This window comes from Cetorhinus maximus, chromosome 5 (assembly GCF_964194155.1).
Source record: "Cetorhinus maximus chromosome 5, sCetMax3.hap1.1, whole genome shotgun sequence".
NCBI classification, from domain to species: Eukaryota; Metazoa; Chordata; class Chondrichthyes; order Lamniformes; family Cetorhinidae; genus Cetorhinus; species Cetorhinus maximus.
This window is the reverse complement of record NC_135883.1, coordinates 174,459,881-174,483,998: the sequence shown is the minus strand read 5'-3', so window position 1 is coordinate 174,483,998 and position 24,118 is coordinate 174,459,881. Positions and strand designations below refer to the sequence as shown.

Below are 24,118 nucleotides of genomic sequence, written 5' to 3'. Positions count from 1 at the left end.
CCAGGCTTGAGCTGAGAAGTGGCAAGTAACATTCGCACCACAGAAGTGTCAGGAAATGACCATCTCCAACAAGAGAGAATCCAACCATCGCCCCTTGATGTTCAATGGCATTATCATCACTGAATCCCCCACTATCAACATCCTGGGAGTTACCATTGACCAGAAACTGAACTGGTCAATATAAATACTGTGGCTACAAGAGCCAGTCAGAGGCTTGGAATAGTGCGATGAGTAACTCACTTCCTGACTCCTCAAAGCCTGCCCACCATCTACAAGGCACAAGTCAGGAGTCTGATGGAATATTCCCCACCTGCCTGGATGAGTGCAGCTCCTACAACACTGAAGAAGCTGGGCACCATCCAGGACAAAGCAGTCCGTTTCATTGGCAGCTCATCCACAAACATTCACTCCCTCCACTGTAGCAGCAGTGCGTACCATCTACAAGATGTACTGCGGGAATTCACCAAGGCTCCTTGGATAGCATCTTCCAAACCCACGACCACTACCACCTAGAAGGACAAGGGCAGCAGAAAAATGGGAACACCACCACCTGGAAGTTCCCTTCCAAGTCACTCACCATCCTGACTTGGAAATATATCACCGTTCCTTCACTGTCACTGGGTCAAAATCTTGGAATTCCCTTCCTAACAGCACTGCGAGTGTACCTACAGCACATGGACTGCAGCGGTTCAAGAAGGCAGCTCACCACCACCTTCTCATGTGTAACTATGGATAGGCAATAAATGCTGGCCGAGCCAGCAAAGCCCACATCCCGTGAATGAATTTAAAAAAAGACTAGTCTTTGACACCTATATCTCCCCTTCAAACTGGACTTGAAATTCTATCATGCTATGATCACTATCACCAAGAGGCTCCTTTATCATGAAGTTATTAATTAATCTTGTCTGACTGCTCACTGCCAGGTCCAGAGTAGCCTGCTCCCTGGTTAGCACTAGAACATACTGCCCTAAGAAATTGTCCCAAATACACTCTATGATCTCATGTTCCAGGCTGCCTTTGACAATTTGATTCGCCCAATCTACATGTAGATTAAAGTCGCCCATCATTATTGTGGTACCTATCTTACGCCCCCATTTATTTCTTCCTGAATACTCCATCCTACCATGTAACTACTGAGAGGGGGACTACAAACTACTCCCATAAGTGACATCTTACCTTTCCTCTTTCTTATCTCTACCCAAACTGATTCTACAACATGCTCTTCTGAGCGAACGTCGTTTTTACTGTACTAATTACATCCTTAACAGAGATACCTCATCATCTTTCCTAGCTCCCTATCTTTTGGAAATGTTAAATATCTTTAAAAATTCAGGTCCTAGCCTTAGTTGCCCTGCAACCATGTCTTTGTGATGGCTATCATGTCATTCTTACTTATTTCTATCTGTACTAACAATTCATCCATTTTGTTACAAATGCTGTGCATAATCAGGTACAGAGCCTTGAACTCTGTTTTTATACCATAAGACCATAAGACCATAAGACATAGGAGCAGAAATTAGGCCATTCGGCCCATCGAGTCTGCTCTGCCATTCAGTCATGGCTGATAAGTTTCTCAACCCCATTCTCCCGCCTTCTCCCCGTAACCTTTGATCCCCATACCAATCACGAACCTATCTATCTTGGTCTTAAATTCACTCAATGACCTGGCCTCCACAGCCTTCTGTGGCAATGAATTCCATAGATTCACCAGTCTCTGGCTAAAGAAGTTTCTTCTCATCTCTGTTCTAAAAGGTCTTCCCTTTACTCTGAGGCTGTGCCCTAGTCTCTCCTACTAATGGAAACATCTTCCCCACGTCCACTCTATCCAGGCCTTTCAGTATTCTGTAAGTTTCAATCACATCCATCCTCATCCTTCTAAACTCCATCGAGTATAGACCCAGAGTCCTCAAACGTTCCTCATATGTTATACCATTTTAGGAACAAAGGAACATAGGAACAGAAGTTGGCCATTTGGCCCGTCAAGCCTGCTCCACCATTCGATAGCTGATCACCTACCTCAGCGACACTATCCCACACTATCCCAAATCCCTTGATATCATCAGTCTCCAAGAATCTATCAATTTCTGTATTGAACATGGTCAACGATTGAGCTTCCTCAGCCCTCTGGGGTAGAGAATTCCAACGATTCACCACCCTGCGAGTGAAGAAATTCCTCCTCGTCTCAGTTTTAAATGGCCTACCCCTTATTCTGATACCATGCTCCCTGGGTCCAGACTCAACAGCCAGGGCAAACATCCTATCTATATCTACCCTGTCACACCATGTAAGAATTTTGTAAGTTTCAATAAGATCACCTCTCATCCTTCAAAACTCTAGAGAATATAGGCCCAGTCTCCTCAATCTCTCCTCATAAGGCAATCCTGCCATCGCAGGGATCAGCCTGGTGAACCTCCGTTGTACTACCTCTATGGCAAGTACATCCTTCCTCAGATAAGAAGACCAAAACTGTACACAATATTCCAGGTGCCGTCTTTTTGCAATTTCTGGCCTTAAATTTGTACTCTCTGTACCTTCCTACCATACTTTGGTTATCATTATCCAAATCACTACCCTGCTCTGTTACCTCATTATTTCCCTTTGATTTACTAGATCTCCTCTTGCATGATCCCTTCCACCCATTATTTGTTTCATTCTTTCACCAGATGTGGGCACCGCTGGCTGGGCCAGAATTTTTATTGTCCATCCCTAATTGCCCTTGAGAAGGTGGTGGTGAGCTGACTATTTGAACTGCTGCATGCCATGTGGTGTAGGTACACCCACAGTGCTGTTAGGGAGGGAGTTCCAGGATTTTGACCCTACAGCAGTGAAAGAGCAGCAATATATTTCCAAGTCAGGATGGTGTGTGGCTTGGAGGAGAAATTGCAGGTCTGGTGTTCCCATCTATCTGCTGCCCTTGTCCTTCTAAGTGGCAGAGGTCATGGGTTTTGGAAGGTGCTGTCGAAGGAGCCTTGGTGAGTTGCTGCAGTGCATCTTGTAGATGGTACACACCACTGCCACTGTGCGTCAGTGGTGATGGGGGTAGATGCTGAAGGTGATGGATTATGCACTCGGCACTTCTGGCTGCAGATTGTTGCAAACGCTTCAGCCTTGTCTTTTGCACTGATGTGCTGGGCTCCTCCATCATTGAGGATGGGGATATTTGTGGAGCCTCCTCCTCCAGTGAGTTGTTTAATTGTCCACCACCATTCACAACTGGATGTGGCAGTATTGCAGAGCTTAGATTTGATCCATTGGTTGTAGAATTGCTTAGCTCTGTCTGTCATTTGCTGCTTATGCTGTTTGGCATGCAAGTAGTCCTGTGTTGTAGCTTCAAGAGGTTGACACCTCATTTTTAGTATGCCTGGCGCTGCTCCTGGCATGCCCTCCTGCACTCTTCATTGAATCAGGGTTGATCTTCTGGCTTGATGGTAACGGTGGGGGGATATGCTAGGCCATGAGGTTACAAACTGTGGTTGTATCAATTCTGATATTGCTGATGGCCCACAGCACCTCATGGATGCCCAGTTTTGAATTGCTAGATCTGTTTGAAATCTATGCCATTTAGCACGGTGGTAGTGCCACACAACACGCTGGCGGGTATCCTCAATGTGAAGATGGGACTTCATCTCCACAATGACTGTGAGGTGGCCACTCCTACCAACATTGTTAGGTGCAGATGCGATAGGTAAATTGGTGAGAACAAGTGGAAGGTGGTGGCATATTGGTATTGTCACTGGACTAGAATTCCAGAGACCCAGGATAATGTTCTGGAGATCTGGGTTTGAATCCCACCATGGCAGATGAAGAAATTTGAATTCAATGGAAATCTGGAATTAAAAGTCCCCCACCCAAAGTATATAGTGTGCCCTTGTCATCCTCAGTGCCTCCTCCAAATGGTGTTCAACATGAAGAAGTACTAATTCATCAGGTGAGGGGGGATAGTAGGTAGTCATCAGCAGGAGGTTTACTTGCCCATGTTTGACCTGATACCTCGAGACTCCATGTGGTCCAGAGTCAATGTTGACAACTCCCAACTGACTATATACAACTGTGCCGTCACCTCTTGTGGGTCTGTCCTGTCAGGGGGACAGGACAGGACATACCCAGGGGTGGTGATGGTGGTGTCTGGGACATTGTCTGTAAGGTATGATTCTGTGAGGATGACTATGTCAGGCTGTTGCTTGACTAGTCTGTGCAACAGCTCTCCCAATTTTGGTACTAGCCCCTAGGTGTTAGTAAGGAGGACTTTGCAGGGTCGACAGGCCTGAGACTGCCGTTGTTGTTTCTGGTGCCTAGGTCGATGCTGAGTGGTCCGTTCGGTTTCATTCCTTTTTGTAGACTTCATAGTGGATTGATATAACTGAATGTCTTGCTTGGCCATTTCAGAGAGTATTTGAGATTCAACCACATTGCTGTGGGTCTGGAGTCACATGTAGGCCAGATCAGGTAAGGACGGCAGATTTCCTTCCTTAAAGGACACGAGTGAATCAGATGAGTTTTTATGACAATCGACAATGGTTTCATGGTCAGTATTACCAGGACTAGCTTTTTAATTCCAGATTTAGTAACTGAATTTAAATTCCACCAGCTGCTGTGCTGGGATTGAACTCGTGTTCCCAGAGAATTAGCCTGGTCCTCTGGATTACTAGTCTGGTGACAGTACCATTATGCTCTTGCCTCCCCTATTCAGTTTCAAGCCCTCTCTACCACGTTAGTTATTCAACTCACCAGATCACTGGTCCCAGCACGGTTCAGGTGAAGACCACCCCAGTGGTACAGCTCCCATTTTCCCCAGTGCTACTGCCAGTGCCCACAAATCAAAACACATTTCTCCCACACCAATCTTTGAGCCACGCATTCATTTCTCTAATCTTATTTACAGTGTGCTAATTTTCCCGTGGTTCAGGTATATTATCTTTGAGTTTCTGCTTTTTAATTTAACCCCTAGCTGCTCATAATCCTTGAGCAGGACCTCTTTCCTCGTTGTATCTGTCATTGGTACCCTTGTTGACCACGGCAACTGGATCCTTCCCCTCCCAATATAAGTTCCTCTCAGGCAACACAGCCTTGTGGACTCATGCTCTGGGCTGCAGAGAACTGTGCCTATGCCCCTGACTATACTGTCTCCTACTGCCATTACATTCCTATGAACTGCCCCCACTTGAATGGCTTCTTGTACCATGATGCCATGGTCAGTCCACTCATCCACCTTGCAAGTCCCACTTTCGTCTATACAAACTGCAAGAACCTCGAACCTGTTGGACAATTACAAGAGCTGAGGATCCTTCACTTCTCGGTCCCCTTACCTGCCTCATTCGCAGTCACACCCTCCTTCAACCCTCTGACCATTCCTTAATCAAGTTGTTACATATTCTTTGTAGCCAGAATGCATTGCCCATTTAAAAGATGCTAGGTACCTTTAAGTGTTGTGCTGAGCTCTAAATAGGTTTCCAGCCAATGAATAGTGCTGGCTGTAAGAACACAGTATTGCAATCAGAAGGTACTATGGATATTATATTCTGTCTGCACTGAATACTAACTGCTCACCTACGCCCTTGCCGCATGCTGCAGTTTCGGTTATGATCCAATTTCTAACACTTACTTTTTCACAGACTCAAACATGGCAGTTTCCACATTTCCCAGCCATTGCTCAATAGGACCCCGGATCCGAATATTCCTGCACAAAACAAGTTTAACAAGAATCAGTGTCATAAGGACACAACATCCACACAATACATTAGCTGGGCTTTGGCAATTTGGGGCTTTTTCTCTGGGAATGTTGAAACTGAATTTAAAATCTAAATTGAATTGGCCCTACAGAATCAAAGAAGAGTTTCTTCAGCAACAGGTTCACATGGTTAAATGGCAATTAAATGTTGCAGGAAAGAAATGTAAGATAATAGAAAAAGTGTGCTGGACCATAATGTTTTAAGAAACTTACTGATTATGATGAATCAAGGAAACACTTAATCATAAACGTTGTATCCTCTGACAGTATTTCCTGGCATCATAAAGTAAAAGGTTGTCTGAGAGGGATCTAGGAAGGCACTGGTTAAAGGGGTCTTGATAATTCAGGATTAGGTAATCTTTTTGGAGTCATGACCATGTGACGTGTAAGCTTTCAGGTGAAAGTGTACAGGACATAACGCAGTGGCTGGAGAGGCTCTTGGAAGAAGTGACCAGCTGACATGAGATAGGAATAGTATGTATGGGTGAGGTCCTTCAAGGTTAATTTCAGAAGCCAAGGGGTGAATAAAGGTGGATTATAATCTGAGTATTGCTACCAGTGCCATGCAGAGTTCCAGATGGAGAAAAAACAAACCAAGGCACCTGGAGTACTGTGCAAAGTTTTGGTCCCCTTACTTGAGGAAGGATGTAGTTGCATTGGAGGCGGTTCAGAGGAGGTTCACTAGATTGATTCCAGAGATGCGGGGCTTGTTTTATGAGGAGAGATTGAGCAGTTTAGGCCTATACTCGCTAGAGTTTAGAAGGATGAGAGGAGATCCAATTGAGGTATATAAGATGCTAAAGGGGATAGGCAAAGTAGACGTGGAGGGGATGTTTTTCCTTGTGGGGCATTCTAGAACGAGAGGCCATAGTTTTAGGCTAAGGGGTGGTAGATTTAAATCAGAGATGAGGAGGAATTAGTTTTCTCAAAGGGTCGTGAATCTGTGGAATTCACTACCTCAGAGTGCAGTGGATGTCGGGACACTGAATAAATTTAAGGAGGAGATAGACAGATTTTTAATTAGTAATGGGTTGAAAGGTTATGGGGAGAGGGCGGGAAATTGGAGTTGTGGCTGAAATGAGATCAGCCATGATTGTAATAAATGGCGGGGCAAGCTCGAGGGGCTGAATTGCCTACTCCTGCTCCTAGTTTTTATGTTCTTATGCTCTATGTAATACAGAGCTTGAAAAATAGCGTAAGATGGGGACGCCTGAATTTCTTAGGCCTGTGAAAGGAGGCTGGGCTTTAGCTAACTTGGCTGAGAGGGCAATTAGGACAGTGTAGGTGTACTTAAACTAGGATAATGGGAAGGTGGAGGGGCCATTAAATTATTTACTATTCTAGAATACTGTATTATACTGTGCTTTTACTGTAGAGAAACATCCCTCGTTACTTCATTGAGGTGTAATTTCAAATATGGATGCTGAACCAAAGGAGGAAATAAGAAGTGATGGAAACCTTGGTCCAAAGAGATTGGTTTCAAGGAAGGCCTTAAAGGAGGAGAGGGATAGAGGGATGTGAGGCACAGCATCCTCAGCACAGTCAAAGGCATGATGGAAGGCAGCACAAGTGTATGCAAAGTGACAGGACTGTGAGGTGCAGTAGGACATCAGCAGCAGTGGAATTTTACTCTGTCATGATCTGTGACCATATGGCCCAGCATACCCCTCATGCAACCATTACAATCAAGCCAAGGGGCCAGTCCTGGTTCAATGAGGAGTGCAAGAGATTATGCCAGGAGCAGCATCAGGCAAAACTAAAATGAGGTATCTAACCTGTTAAAGCTACAACACAGGACTACCAGCATGCTAAACAACAGAAGCAGCATGCTACAGGCAGAGCTAAGCGATTCCACAACCAATGGGTCGGATCATAGTTCCGCAGGCTTGCCACATTCAGTTGTCAATGGTAGTAGACAATTAAACAACAAACTGGAGGGGGTGCCATGAAAATTCCCATCCTAATGATGGCAGGCACAACAACCAAAGTACGTTAGCTGGGATCTGGCACTTTGGGGATTTTTCTTTGGGAATGTTGAAACTGAATGTAAAATCTAAAATGAATTGTCCCTACCAAATTGGTTGTTATTTCCCTTTGCACATCAGTGCAAAAGGCAAGGCTGAGGCTTTTGCAAACATCTTTTGCTAGCAGTGTCAAGTGGATGATCCTTCTCAGCCTCCTCCTAAGGTCCTCACCATCACTTCACATGACTGCCAGACTCCAACCAATTCGATTCACTCCACGTGATATTACGTGGCTGAGTGCATTAGGTACAGCAAAAACTATGGATTCTGATACCATCCTGCCTGTAGTGCTCCAGAACTGGTCATACCTCTAGTTAAGCTGTTTCAGTATAGCTATAACATTGACATCTGCTCAACAATGTGGAAAATTTTCCAGTTTTGCCTTGTCCACATCTGGATTAGCACCCATAAATCTACTCTCAACCAGCTGATGAAATATGTCATCGACAGTGGTATCAAGCCAGGGCGACTCTGCTCCAGACCTCAGTATAGCCTTGATCCAAACATGGACAAAAGAGCTAAATTACAGAGGTGAGGTGGGCGTGACTGCCCTTGACATCAAGGCAACATTTGACCAAGTGTGGCATCAAGGAGCACCAATAAAATTGAAGTCAAAGGGAATTGGGGGAAGCTCTCCACTGGTTGGAGTCGCACTTAGCACAAAGGAAGATGGTTGTGGTTGCTGAAGGTCAATCATCTCAGTCCAGGGCTTCACTGCAGAAGTTCTCTACGAGGCCCAACCATCTCAGCTACTTCATCAATACCTTCCATCCACTATAAGTGGGGACGTTTGCTGAAGATTGCAGTGTTCAGTCCCATTCATAACTTGTAAGATAATGAAGCATTTTGTGCCTGCATGAAGGACAAAAGACCTGGACAAAATTTAGCTTGGATTGATAAATGATAAGTAACGTTTGTGCCACATTCGTACATATTCATACAAGGAACACAGAAAGTTAGTATGCATGTACAGTAAGTAATTAGGAAGGCAAATGGCATGTTGGCCTTTATTGCAAAGGGACTGGAGTACAGGCGCAAAGAAGTCTTGCTACAATTGTACAGGACTTTGGTGAGACCACCCCTGGAGTGCTGAGCGCACTTGTGGCCTCCATATCTAAGGAAGGATATTGTGAAAGTTTGCTGATGAAGAGAAATCTTTTCACTCAGAGGGCTGAAAATCCTTGGAATTCTCTATTCCAGAGGGTTGTGGATGCTCCATCACTGAATATATTCCAGGCTGGGATGAATAAATTTTTGATGTTTCCAGGAATCAAGGAATGTGGGGAGTGGGTGGGAAAGTAGAATTGAGGCAGATGATCGTGTTGAATGGTACAGCAGGCTCAAGGGATCATATGGTCTACACCTCAATTTTTTTTAGTGTTCACACAAGTGGCAGGTGGGTGTGGTGTAATTAAACAGGACATTAGAGACACATGCAATAAAGGAACATCTGTAATTATGGGTGACTTCAATCTGCATATAGATTGGGAAAATCAAATTAGTAACAATACCTTAGAGGAGGAATTCCAGGAGTGTATGTGGGATGGTTTCCTGGACCAATACATTGAGGAACCAACTAGAGAACAGGCCATCCTGGACTGGGTATTGTGTAATGAGAAAGGAATAATTGGCAGTCTAGTTGTGTGAGGCCCCTTGCGGATGAACAACCATAATATGATGGAATTCTTTATCAAAATGGAGAGTGAAGTAGTTGACTCTGATACTAGGGTCCTGAGTCTAAAAAAAGGAAACTACGATGGTATGAAGCAAGTTGGCTATGATGGATTGGGAAACGTTACTTAAAGGGATGACGGTAGATAGGCAATGGCAATCGTGCAAAAAGCACATGGGTGAACTGCAACAATTGTTTATTCCTGTGTGGAGCAACAGTAAAGCAGGAAAGGTGGCCAAACCATGCCTTACAAGGGAAATTAGAGATAGTATTAAATCCAAGGAAGAGGCATACAAATTGGCCAGGAAAAACAACAGACCTGAGGATTGGGAGCAGTTTAGAATTCAGCAAAGGAGGGCCAAGGGATTGGTTACAAAGGGGAAAATAGAGTATGAGAGTAAGCTTGCAGGGAACGTAAAAACTGACTAAAAGTTTCTATCCGAATGTGATGAGAAAAAGATTGGTGAAGACAAATGTAGGTCCCTTACAGGCAGAAACAGGGGAATTTATAATGGGGAACAAATGAATGGCTGACCAACTAAATACATACTTTGGCTCTGTCTTCACAAAGGAGGACACAAATAACATACCAGAAATGTTGGGGAACACAGGATTTAGTGAGAGGGAGGAACTGAAAGAAATCAGTATTAGCAGGGAAATGGTGCTGGAGAAATTGATGGCATTGAAGGCCGATTAATCCCCAGGGACTGATAATCTACATCCCAGAGTACTTAAGGAAGTGGCCCTAGAAATAGTGGATGCATTGGTGGTCATCTTCCGAGATTCTTTAGACTCTGGAACAGTTCCTACAGATTGGAGGGTAGCTAATGTAACCCCACCATTTAAAAAGGGACGTAGGGAGAAAACAGGGAATTATAGACCAGTCAGCCTGACGTCGGTAGTGGGGAAAATTCTAGAGTCCATTATAAAAGATTTAATAGCTGAGCACGTTGAAAACAGTGGCAGAATCGGACAGTCAGCATGGATTTACGAAAGGGAAATCATGCTTGACAAATCTCCTGGAATTTTTCGAGAATGTAACATGTAGAGTCTGAATTATCATCTGAATGGCTATAAATTGAGAGAGAGGAATGTGCAACGAGACCTGGGTGTCCTTGTACACCAGTCGCTGAAGGTAAGCATGCAGGTGCAGCAGGTGGTAAAGAAGGCAAATGGTATGTTGGCCTTCATAGCCAGAGGATTCGAGTACAGGGGCAGGAATGTCTTGCTGCAATTATACAGGGCCTTGGTGAGACCACACCTGGAATATTGTGTGCAGTTTTGGTCTCCTTATCTGAGGAAGGATGTACTTGCTATAGAGGGAGTGCAGCAAAGGTTTACCAGACTGATTCTTGGGATGGCGGGACTGACATATGAGGAGAGATTGAGTCATTTAGGATTATATTCGCTGGAGTTCAGAAGAATGAGGGGGGATCTCATAGAAACCTATAAAATTCGAACAGGAGTAGACAGGGTAGATGCAGAAAGGATGTTCCTGATGGTGGGGGAGTCCAGAACCAGGGGTCACAGTCTGAGGATATGGGGTAGACCATTTAGGGCTGAGATGAGGAGAAATTTCTTCACCCAAACAGTGCTGAGCCAGTGGAATTCGCTATCACAGAAAGTAGTTGAGGGCAAAACATTGTATGTTTTCAAGGAGGAGTTAGATATAGCTCAAGGGATGGCCAGATGGTTAACTGTGAGGTTGAGTGTCTTGGGCTACAGGAAGATATAGACGGGATGGTCAAATGGGCGGTTAGTGGCAGATGGAATTTAACCCTGAAAAGTGTGAGGTGATACACTTTAGAAGGAGTAATTTGACAAGGAAGTGTTCAATAAGGAACAAAGGGACCTTGGCGTGTGTGTCCATCGATCTCTGAAGGTGGAGGGGCATGTTAGTGGGGTGGTGAAAAAGGCACATGGGACACTTGCCTTTATCAATCGAGGCACAGATTACAAAAGTAGGGAGGTCATGTTGGAGTTGTATAGAACCTTGGTGAGGCCACAGCTGGAGTGGTGTGTGCAGTTCTGATCGCCACATTATAGGAAGGATGTGATTGCACTGGAGGGGGTGCAGAGGAGATTCACCAGGATGTTAAAAGCAAAATACTGTGGATGCCTGAAATCTGAAACAAAAACAAAAATACCTGGAAAAACTCAGCAGGTCTGACAGCATCTGTGGAGAGGAATACAATTAACGTTTCGACTCTACGTTAACTGTGTTCCTCTCCGCAGATGCTGTCAGACCTGCTGAGTTTTTCCAGGTATTTTTGTTTTTGTTTCACCAGGATGTTGCCTGGGACAAAACATTTGAGTTATGAAGAGAGGTTGGATAGACTTGGGTTGTTTTCGTTGGAACAGAGAAGACTGAGGGGCGACCTGATTGAGGTGTACAAGGTTATGAGGGGCATGGACAGGGTGGCTAGGGAGCAGCTGTTTCCCTTAGTTGAAGGGTCAGTCACGAAGGGACACAAGTTCAAGGTGAGGGGCAGGAGGTTTAGGGGGAATGTGAGGAAAAACTTTTTTACCCAGAGGGTGGTGACAGTCTAGAATATGCTGCCTGGGAGGGTGGTGGAGGCGGGTTGCCTCACATCCTTTAAAAAGTATCAGGATGAGCACTTGGCATGTCATAATAGTCAAGGCTATGGGCCAAGTGCTGGTAAATGTGATTAGGTAGGTAGGTCAGGTCATGTCGGTGCAGACTCGATGGGCCGAAGGGCCTCTTCTGCACTCTATGATTCTGTGATTCTTGGGGTGAAAGGGATCAAAGGATATGGGGAGAAAGCGGGAGCAAGCTATTGAGTTGGATGATCAGCCATGATCATAATGAATGGCGGAGCAGGCTCGAAGGGCAGAATGGCCTACTCCTGCTACTATTTTCTATGTTTATATGTGTCCCTACACCACATAGCTGCAGTGGTTCAAGATGGCTCACCACCATCTTCACAGGGACAATTAGGATAGGCAATATATCCTGGCCTTGACAGTCATGCCTACATCTGATGAATGAATTTAAAAAAACTAACAGTGGTGCACAATAGGGATACAATGTACGAAAACACTAAGAACACATCGGGCTGAAGGACATGGATAAGGGAGCCCTACAAATTCAACAAAAATGCCCAGGAGTCAGAGGAATCAAACTGGAGATCTCAAGGCTCTGTTAACAATATGGGTTAGAACATTATAGGCACTTCATCAAGTGCTTATATTATCATTATAAGTACAAGTTATTTTCTTTCTTCAGGTCACTTGTATTTATAAAGCACCTTTCATGATCTTGGGATGTACCAAAGTATATTGCTTTGTCGATGAAATATTCTTGAAGTGAGATGCTATCGTAATTGTCATGAACATTGAGTTTAACGAGACAATCATGTTTTAAAATGTCCCCTTTAATTTAAAGTAAAACAGGAAGTTCATAAACAATGGATGATGAATTCCTGAACAACACCTCAGTTCTAAGATGTGTCCATGTGATCTCAGGTTACCAGGGGGAGAAAATCTCAAATAGAAAGCCATTGAGGCGTTGAGTGGCAGTTTTTAGCACCTTTCACAGGAGCTCCCAGAATAGAAGAAAAGCTACAATTGAGTCACTGGGGCAAAAGCTGCTGCTGTGGAGAAGAAGGAAAAGCTGCTTGTGTTAAAGACCAAGCAGGACAGGATGTTTTTAAGGGTTCGGCTTCATTCCAAAAGAAAGGGAACAGAACATTTGCAGCTGTTGAGGTCTGCCTTGCAGGTGATAATTAGATCTGGAAAACTCAGGCAAAGTGGAACAAATGTCGAAGAACACTGGAAGTTTTGACCTAGCATGACAGAAGGAGGTGAACCTCTGCTGGAGAGCTGAAAGCGACTTTCAGACTGTTCCTTTGGTGCTAGATGTGTGGCATGGGGTAAAAGCCTTCTGTAAGGTATATTTGATGGTGTTAATTAGTTAATTTTTCTTTAGATTGAATTATCAGTTGCCTGTTAATTAATGTTTATCTGCGTTGATTCTAGTTAGTTTGTTACAGTAGAGGTGTTAAAAGAGAAATCTTGTCCACCAGTTTCTTTCTGTTGGCATCATGGGGATTTTTTCCTTTTAAAGTAACAAAGCACGAAGAAAGCAGCTTGTCACTGAGTGCAGCTAGACGTACAGCGTGAGCTTGAGAATTTGGAGAATGGGGGAATTGCACAGCTCAATTTTAAGTGTTCATCTCTTTCTAAGATCTAGTGCTGTTTGCATTTGGCATTTAACCACAATTTACTGTTAAAGCTAAGTTTCTTTCAGTCTTAGGGATAAACAAGCTCCTGACTGGAGAGGCAGCCACAGTTATTTAATTAGGCAGTTAGTTTGAACAGGTTTCTCTAGCCAGCAGTGCTGACTCATCTCTGTAGAATTTCAGCTACTTGAAACAGGTGGTCTTACTAAGCGCACAAAGTAAGCAAGCACAAAGAGAGCAGCTCATCACTGAGTATAGCTAGACACAGAATGTGAACTTGGGAATTCAGCACAATGCGGGAGCAGGTGCTGTTCCAGCCTTTTACACAAAAGAACTGGGCCAAGAGAGGGAGCCAGAGACCAGCAATGGGACTCGAGAGCTGAAGCCCGGAAGTAATTGGTGAGTAATTGGTGAGTTTTAAGTTTCTTTTTTCTCTCTAAATATGAGGCAAACTCTCTAAACTGGTGCTGGAAGATATAAATATTGAGTTAAATCGACAACTTAATTAGTTAAACCACTTGTTATAATTACAGATAATCATTGAATGTTATTTCTAAACTTAATTTGTTAAATTAAACAGAATAAAGATGGCAGAGCAGGTGGTGTGTTGCAGCTGTAGCATGTGGGTACTGGTGGACACCTGCGTGATCCACAGCAAACATATCTGCAGTAAGTGTCTGGAGCTTGTGGAAATTTGGCTCAGAATTGATGAACTGGAGTCTGAGATTCAGACATTGTGGTGTATCAGGGAGGGGGAAAGTTACCTAGACACTTTAATCCTGAAGGCAATCACCACCCCTTAGGCTAGGTCTTCTGATTGGTTCATGAACAGGGACAGGTGAGTGTGACTGCAATTGAGGTAGGTGTGGGGATCCAGAAGGTAGATGTGGAGGAGTCTCAGCCCTTGCAATTGTTCTACATGTTCAAAATTCTAGCAGCTTGCATGGACAAGAAAGGGGGCTGCAGGATGGATGAGCAAATTGACTATGGCACCGTGGTGCAAGGTTGCACCAACAGATGAAGCAGGGAAGGAGTTGCCCTGGGAGTTCTCAATATTGGCTCTGGACCCCATGAAGCCTCCAGGCATCAGGTCAAACAAGGGCAAGGAAATTTCCTGCTGGCTACCACATACTGCAACGCCCCCCACCCCCAACCCCCCATTGCTGATGAATCAGTGCTCCTCCATGTTGAAAAACACTTGGAAGAAGAACTGAGGGTGGCAAGGGCACAGAATGTACTCTGTGTGAAGCACTTCAATGTCCATCACCAAGAGTGGATCGGTAGCACCATTACTGACCAAGCTGGCCGAATCCTAAAGAACATAGCTGCTAGACTGGGTCTATGGCAGGTGGTGAGGAACAAATAAGAGGAAAAAATATGCTTGACCTCATCCTCAAAAATCAGATGTATCTGTCCATGACAGTATTATTGGTAGGAGTGACCACCACATAGTCCTTGTGGAGACAAAGTCCCAACTTTATCTTGAGGATGCTAAATGGGATTGATTTCAAAAAGATCTAGCAACTCAAAATTGGGCATTCATGAGGAGCTATGGACTATCAGCAGAATCACAGAATCACACAGTGCAGAAGAGGCCCTTCGACCCATTGAGTCTGCACCGACATGTGGGTAAAAAGGTTTTTCATCACATCCCCCCTAAACCTCCTGCCCCACACCTTGAACTTATGCCCCCTTGTGACTGACCCTTCAACTAAGGGGAACAGCTGCTCCCTATCCACCCTGTCCATGCCCCTCATAATCTTGTACACCTCGATCAGGTCGCCCCTCAGTCTTCTCTGATCCAATGAAAACAATCCAAGTCTATCCAACCTCTCTTCATAACTTAAATGTTTCATCCCAGACAACATCCTGGTGAATCCCCTCTGCACCCCCTCCAGTGCAATCACATCCTTCCTATAATGTGGCGACCAGAACTGCACACACTACTCCAGCTGTGGCCTCACCAAGGTTCTATACAACTCCAACATGACCTCCCTACTTTTGTAATCTATGCCTCGTAAGTATCCCATATGCCTTTTTCACCACCCCAATAACATGCCCCTCCGCCTTCAGAGATCTATGGACACACACGCCAAGGTCCCTTTGTTCCTCAGAACTTCCTAGTGTCACGCCGTTCATTGAACTTCAACTTCCTTGTCAAATTACTCCTTCCAAAGTGTATCACCTCACACTTTTCAGGGTTAAATTCCATCTGCCACTTAACTACCCATTTGACCATCCCGTCTATATCTTCCTGTAGCCCAAGACACTCAACCTCACTGTAAACCACCCGGCCAATCTTTGTGTCATCCGCAAACTTACTAATCCTCCCCCCATATAGTCATGTGTGTCGTTCATATAAATGATGAATAATAGGGGACCCAGCACAGATCCCTGAGGTACACCACTGGACACTGGCTTCCAGTCATTAAAGCAGCCTTCTGTCATCACCCTCTGTCTCCTACAACTAAGCCAATTTTGAATCCACCTTATCAAATTACCCTGTATTCTATGTGCATTTGCCTTCTTTATAAGTCTCCCATGTAGAACCTTGTCAAAGGCTTTGCTGAAACCCATATAAACTACATCAACTACACTACCCTCATCTACACACCTGGTCACCTCCTCAAAAAATTCAATCAAATTTGTTAGGCATGACCTCCCTCTGACAAAGCCATGCTGACTATCCCTGATCAAAGCTTGCCTCTCCAAGCGGAGATAGATTTTCTCCTTCAAAATTTTCTCCAATAGTTTCCCTACCACTGACATGAGACTCACTGGCCTGTAGTTCCCTGGCTTATCTCTACAACCCTTCTTAAATAGCGGAACCACACTAGCTGTTCTCCAGTCCTCTGGCACCTCCCCCGTGGCCAGAGAGGAATTAAAAATTTGGGTCAGAGCCCCTGCGATCTCCTCCCTTGCCTCCGTCAGCAGTCTAGAACACAAATCATCCGGACCTGGAGATTTGTCCAATTTTAAGCCTGCCAACACCTCCAATACCTTGTCACTCCCTTTATCAATTTGCTTAAGAACCTTGCAGTCTCTCTCCCCGAATTTGATACCTTCATCCTCATTCTCTTGGGTGAAGATGGATGTGAAGTATTCATTCAACACTCTAGCAATGTCATCTGGCTCCACCCATAGATTGCCCCCTTGGTCCCTTATGGGCCCTACTCTTTCCCTGGTTATCCTCTTCCCATTGATATACTTATAGAATAGCTTGGGATTTTCCCTACTTTTATCATATTGACCTCATAAGTTCTCCTGAACACATTTCAAGAAATCCACTCCATCCAAGCAGCAGCAGCAGAATTGTATACAATCACAAACTGTAATCTCAAAGCCTGGCATATTCCCCCACTCTGCCATTATCATCAAACTGGGGATCAACTCTGGTTCAATGAAGAGTACAGGAGGACATGCCAGGAGCAGCACCAGGTAGACCTGAAAATGAAGTGTCAACCTGGTGAAGATCCAACAGAGGACTATGTTATTTTTTATTGATTTATGGGATGTGGGCATTGCTGGCTCGGTCAGCTTCTGTTGTCGATACCTAATTGCCTTTGAAAAGGTGGTGGTGAGCTGTCTTCTTGAACCGCTGCAGTCCCTGTAATGTAGGTACACCTACAGTATTGTTAGGGAGGGTGTTTCTAGAATTTTGACCCAGAAACAGTGAAGGAACAGTGATATATTTCTTGACCAGGATGGTGAGTGGTTTGGAGGGTAATTTCCAGATGGTCATGTTCTCATCTATCTGCTGCCCTTGTCTTTCTAGATGGTAGCGGTCGTGGGTTTGGAAGGTGCTGCCTAAGGGGTCATGGTGAGTTTCTGCGGTGCTTCTTTGGATGCTGCACACTGCTGCTACTGTGCATCGGTGGTGGAGGGAGTGAATGTTTGTGGATGGGGTGCCAATCAAGTGGGCTGATTTGTCTTGGATGGTGTCAAGCTTCTTGAGTATTGTTGGAGCTGCACTCATCCAGGCATGTGCATTTCAAACAGCAAAACCAGCATGTGATAGAGCTAAGCAATCTGACAGCAATGGATCAGATTGAAACTCTGTAGTCCTGCCACACACAGTCATGAATGGTGGTGGTCAATTAAAGAACTCGCTGAAGGAGGAGGCTCCAAAATCACACCCATCCTTGCTGATGGGGCGCCCAGCACATCAGTGCAAACGACAAGGCTGAAGCGTTTGCTACAATCTTCAGCCAGAAGTGCCAAGTGGATGATCCATCTCGCCCTCCTCCAGAGGTCCCCAGCATCACAGATGCCAGTCTCCAGCCAATTCGATTCACTTTGCATGATATCAACAAACGGCTGAAGGCATTGGATACTCCAAAGGATATGGGCTATGACAACATTCTGGCAATAGTACTGAAGACTGATTGAGACATATAAGATCCTGAGGGGTCTTGACACGGTTGATGTGGAGAGAATCTTTCCACTTTTAGTAGAATCCAGTATGAGGGGCCACTGTTTAAAATAAGGGGTTGCCCATTTAGGACAGAGATGAGGAGAATTATTTTTTCTCAGAGAGTTGTAAGTCTTTGGAACTCTCTTCCTCAAAAGCAGAGTCTTTCAATATTTTAAAGGCAGAGGTAGATTCTTGATAAGTACGGGGCTGAAAGGTTATCAGGAGTAGGCAGGAATGTGGAGTTGAGGTTACAATCAGATGTGCCATGGTCTTGTTGAATGCTGGCGCAGGCTCGAGGGGCCAGGTGGCCGACTCCTGCTTCTAATTCGTATGTTTGTATGATTTGTGCTCCAGAACTAGCTGTGCCCTTAGCCAAGCTATTCTAGTACAACATTGGAATATCCCCGGCAATGTGCAAAATTACACAGATATGTCCTGTCTGCAAAAACCAAGAAAAATATAACCCAGCCAATTATCGCCCATCAGTATATTCTTGATAATCATAAAGTGATGGAAGGGGTCATCAACAATGCTATCAAGTGGCACTTGTTCAGCAATAACCTGCCCACTGATGCTCAATTTGGGTTATGCCAGATCCACTCCACTCCTGATCTCATTACTTTCTTATATATTAATTTAACGGGATGTGGACATTGCTAGCTAGGCCAGCATTTATTACGCATCCCTAATTGCCCTTGAGAAGTTGGTGAAGAAGCCTTCTTGAACAATTGCAGTCCATGTGGCGTAGGTACACCCACAGTGCTATTAGGGAGTGAGTTCCAGGAATTCGACTAAGCGACAGTGAAGGAACTATGACATATTTCCAAGTCAGGATGGTGTGCGGCTTGGAGGGAAACTTCCAGGTGGTGGTGCTTTCATGTATCTGCTGCCCTTGTCCTTCTAGGTGGTAGCGACCATGGGTTTGGAAGGTGCTGCCTAAGGAGCTTTAGTGAGTTTCTGCAGTGCATCTTGTAGATGGTACACACTGCTGCCACGGTTCATCAGTGGTGGAGGGAGTGAATGTTTGTGGAGGGGATGCCAATCAAGCGGGCTGCTTTGTCCTGGATGATGTCAAGCTTTTTCAGTGTTGTTGGAGCTGCACTCATCCAGCAGAGAGTATTCCATCACACTCCTGATTTGTGCCTTGTAGATGGTGCACAGGCTTTGGGAGGTCAGGAGGTGAATTACTCGCCACAGGAAGCCTAGCCTCTGAGCTGCTCTTATAACCTCAGTATTTATATGGCTAGTCTAGTTCAGTTTCTGGTCAATGGTTGCCCCCCAAGATGTTGATAGTGAAGGATTGTGTGATGGTAATGCCATTGGATGTCAAAGGTCGATGGTAAGATTCTCTCTTGTTGGAGATGATCATTGTCTGACACTTGTGTGGCGCGAATGTTACTAGACACTTGTTAGCCCAAGCCTGGATATTGTCCAGGTCTTGCTGCATTTGGACATAGACTGCATCAGTATCTGAGGAGTTGTGAATGCTACCAAACATTGTGCAATCATCAGAAAACATCCCCACTTCTGATCTTAAGATGGAAGGAATGTCATTGACAAAGTAGCTGAAGATTGTTGGGCCAAGGACATTACCCTGAACACCTCCTGCAGTGATGTCGTGGAACAGAGATGATTGACCTCCAACAACCACAACAATCTTTCATTATGCTAGGTATGACCCCAACCAGTGGAAAGTTTTCCCACTGATTCCCATTGTCTCCAGTTTTGCTGGGGCTCCTTGATGCCACACTCAGTCAAATGCTACCTTGATTTCAAGGGCAGTCACTCTCACCTAATCTCTGGAGTTCAGCTCCTTTGTCCATATTTGAACCAAGGCTGTAATGAGGTCAGGAGCTGAGTAACCCTACCGGAACCTAAACTGAGCGTCAGTGAGCAGGTTATTGCTAAGCAAGTGCTGCTTGATAGCACTGCTGATGATTTCTTCCATCACTTTACTGATGATCGAGAGTAGACTGATGGGGCGGTAATTGACCAGTTTGGATTTGTCCTACTTTTTGTATACAGGACATACCTGGGCAATTTTCCACATAGCTGGGTAGATGTCAGTGTTGTAGCTGTGCTGGAACAGCTTGGCTAGGAGCATGGCAAGTTCTGGAGCACAATTCTTGAGTGCTATTCTCGGAATATTGTCAGGGCCTTTGCAGTGTCCAGTGCCTTCAGCCGTTCCTTGATTTCACATGGAGTGAATCGAATTGGCTGAATACTGGCATCTGTGATGCTGGGGACCTCTGGAGGAGGCCAAGATGGATCATCCATTTGGCACTTCTGGCTGAAGATTGTTGCGAATGCCTCAGCCTTGTATTTTGCACTAATATGCTGGGCTCCTTCATCATTGGGGATGGGGATATTTGTGGAGCCTCCTCCTCCAGTGAGTTGTTTAATTGTCCAGCAACATTCACGACTGGATGTGGCAGGACTGCAGAGCTTAAATCTGATCCATTGGTTGTGAAATCATTTAATTCTGTCTATCACTTGCTGCTTATGCTATTTTCCATGCAAATAGTCCTGTGTTATAACTTCACCAGGTTGACACCTCATTTTTTAGATATGCCTGATGCTGCTCCTGGCATGCCCCTTTGCACTCTTCTTTGAACCAGAGTTGATCCCCTGGCTTGGTGGTAATGGTAGAGTGGGGGCTGTGCCGGGCCATGAGGTTACAGATTGTGGTTGAGTGCAATTATCGTGCTGCTGATGGCACACAGCGCCTCATGGTTGCTCAGCTACTGTTCGAAATCTATCCCATTTAGCAAGGTGGTAGTGCCACACAACAAATCTGTCGTCCTTACCAGGTCTGGCCTACATGTGACTCCAGGCCCACAGCAATGTGGTTGACTCTTAAGTGCCCTCTGAAATGGCCTAGCAAGCCACTCAGTTGTAACAAACCGCTACAGAGTCACAAAAAAGGAATGAAAACAGACGGACAGTCTGCCATCGATCTGGGCACCGGAAACGACAACGGCAATCTCAGCCCTGTCAAGCCTGTAAAACACTCCTTACTAACATCTGGGGGCTAGTGCAAACTCTTAAAGCCACGTATTCATCTGTGCTATTCTCCTATTTCTGAGCTCGCGAGCATGTGGCACTGGGAGTAATCTAGCGATTACAACCCGAGAGGTCCTGCTTTTTAGTCTACTGCCTAACTCCCTGAATTCTTGATGCAAGTCTTATCCCTCTTTCTACCAATGTCATTGGTATCAACATGTACCATGACCTCTGCCTTATCACCCTCCCCCTTCAGGATGCCCTGCAGCCGTTCAGTGACATCCCGGGCCCTGGCACCAGGGAGGCAACACACCATCCTGGAGCGATGTTGATGGCCACAGTAGCGCCTATCTGTTCCCCTGATTATGGAATCCCCCATTACTATTGCTCTTCCTCTCTTCCTCCCCTCCTGTACAGACAGGCTGCTTATGGTACCAGAAGCTTGGCTCCGTCTGCACTCCCTGGAGGAACCAGCGCCCTCATCAACCTCCAAAATGGAATACCGATTTGCGAGCAGGACCCCAGGGGACTCCTCGACTACCTGCCTGTTTCTTTTGGACTGCCTGGTGGTCATCCATTCCCTTCCTTCCACAAGTCCCTTCAACTGCAGTGTGACCACCTCTCTAAACGTGCTATCCACAATGCCCTCAGACTCGCGGATGCTCCAGTGTCCCAGCCGCCGTTCCAGCTCTGAAACCCGAGCTTCCAGGAGCTGCAGCTGGACACACTTCCTGCACACATACTGGTCCCGGGCACTGAAAATGTTCCCGGATTCCCACATGGAGCACGAGGAGCACACCATGGCTTTGAGCTCTCCTGCCATGACCTATCCCTTTAAATTAAACCTTTTAAATCAATTACTCCATGGCCCTTCTTTCCTGATCCTCATTACAACAGAATATATAAACTATAACCTACAAAAAGACCTTAAACTATAAGCAATACAAGTAGTAAATACTTACCCGACTTTACTCACTACTTACCAGTCATTCCTCTCTCTTGTAGTCTCTACTGCTGCAGAAGAGGAAGACCACTCTCTGAAGATTTAAGAAGCTGGATAGCAAAGAAAAAATGCAAAGAGCACCTCTTCTCCTCTGCACCAAATTCCCATTGTGCACCAAATTGCCAATACCCACACTCACTCTGGCTGTGTCTCACTCAGGATGAGGTCTCTCCCCTGCTCGTGTGCAAGCACACTGACACAGGCCTTGGTAAGACTACACCTGGAATATTGTGCGCAGTTTTGGTCTCCTTGCTTTAGAAAGGATATACTTGCCATAGAGGGAGTGCAGCGAAGGTTCACCAGGCTGATTGTTGTATGAGGAGAGATTAGGCTGACTAGGCCTGGTATACACTGGAGTTTAGAAGAATGAGAGAGGATCTCATTGAAACATTTAAAATTCTGACAGGGCTGGACAGACGGGATGCAGAGATGTTGTTTCCTCTGGACGGGGGGGTCTAGAGCAAGGGGTCACAGTCTCAGGATACGGGGTAGGCCATGTAGGACTGAAATGAGGAGAAACTTCTTCGCTTAGAGGGTGGTGAACCTGTGCAATTCTCTACCACAGAAGGCTGCGGAGACCAAGTCACTGAATATATTTAAGTAGGAAATAGATGGATTTCTGGACTCTAAAGGCATCAAGGAGTATGGGGAGAGCACAGGAGTATGACGTTGAGATAGAGGATCAGCCATGATCATATTGATTGGCAGAGCAGGCTTGAAGTGCTGAATGACCTACTCCTGCTCCTATTTTCAATGTTTCTATGCAGCAGGTTGGTGAATCTATGCTGCATGCCATTGGGGCAAAGGTATCTCTTTAAAGCAGTAGCATTCTGCTTGGCACAGCCAAGGAACTGAAACTGTGCTTGTGAGTGGTGCTTGAGTGCAATCTCGACACTCCAGTGCAGCGGAACATTGGGAGATGAGATTGAAACCCTGTGAGGTGGGCCGTCGTTGATGCCACCTGAGTTGGAGCGACTTTTGGAGAGAATTCCAAGATAAGATCTTTGAAGGTGAAGCCTGGAATCCTTCGTGAAAGAGACAGAGTTTCAGTAAGGTTGGTTGAGTCACAGTGGATTGTTGAGTAATCCATGGACTCTGTCTTGGTTGCATTTGATATTTAGTGTGCAGTGTGGTGTGTTCGACCACAGTCAGCCTGATAATTCACATGTATCTCATATTAACCCTGATTGTTAGAGTTTAAGATGGATATTGTAAATTGTTTCATCTTTCTGATTTTGTATAGTAAAGTTTAAATTTTTTGTTCAAAACACGTGGAATCTTGTGGCTTTATTCTAATGTCTTAAGGCTCAAACTTTGTCTACTTTAAACAAAACGTTATCTAGGGTCATAACAATATATTCAAGACTGAGTTACATAGATTATTGATCAACGAGTTAAGAGTTATAGGGAAAAGGAAAGTAGAGTTGAGGCCACAATCATATCAGCCATGGTTTTATTGACCGACAGAGCATGCTTGAGGGGCCATTGGCCTGCTCCTGCGCCTAATTCTTGAGTTCTTTTTCAAAGTTCTTGGTCTCTACAGGGATTGTAAGATAGTGTAGGAAACATAGCAGCTAATTTGTGTGCAGCAAGGTTCAATAAACGGAAATAAATGGCCAGATTATTTGTTGTTAATGAAACTCACTGGCTGGGAGTGACCATCTCGAAGTATACACCCAAACATGGGTCAGGTGCCTTTTTTGCCCTAAAATGGGTGTCTGTTTCAGATTCTGCACAGATGTGATGAGCCAAGGAGCTTCTTTCTGTGCTGTAACGTTTTCTGATTCTTTAATTCTTGACCATTCGAGCCCAAAATAGAGGGGAAGGGGTGAAAAGATCAAGCAATTCATGCAAATAGAAATAAATGTATTAGTTAACATAGCTGGTACCTTGGCAGGGGAAGATTCTCATTTTCTGCTGACTTGATCATCACCACAATGGGAGGTCTGGTAGCTTGCTTGAAGATTTCCAGAGATCTAATGTTCTCAAAGCACTTGGCCAAATGAGGCTACAGAAACAATGAACAAATCAATACCACAATCAATACAGCCAAACCCGCTAATTAGTAGCTC

At 45.0% G+C, this 24,118-nt stretch overlaps 1 protein-coding gene across 1 annotated transcript in view; it reads right to left on the bottom strand.

The window, feature by feature from the left end:
* Positions 1-24,118, bottom strand: part of LOC144681154 (dynein axonemal heavy chain 6-like) — a gene marked incomplete at its 3' end in the record, with an annotated part of 934,896 nt that overhangs the window by 715,993 nt on the left and 194,785 nt on the right. The window contains exons 22-23 of the mRNA XM_078542881.1: positions 23,936-24,054; positions 5,603-5,677 (exon numbers count right to left, since the gene is read on the bottom strand). Of these exons, the coding sequence (XP_078399007.1) occupies positions 5,603-5,677; positions 23,936-24,054 (194 nt within the window). The remainder of the gene's footprint in view (positions 1-5,602; positions 5,678-23,935; positions 24,055-24,118) is intronic.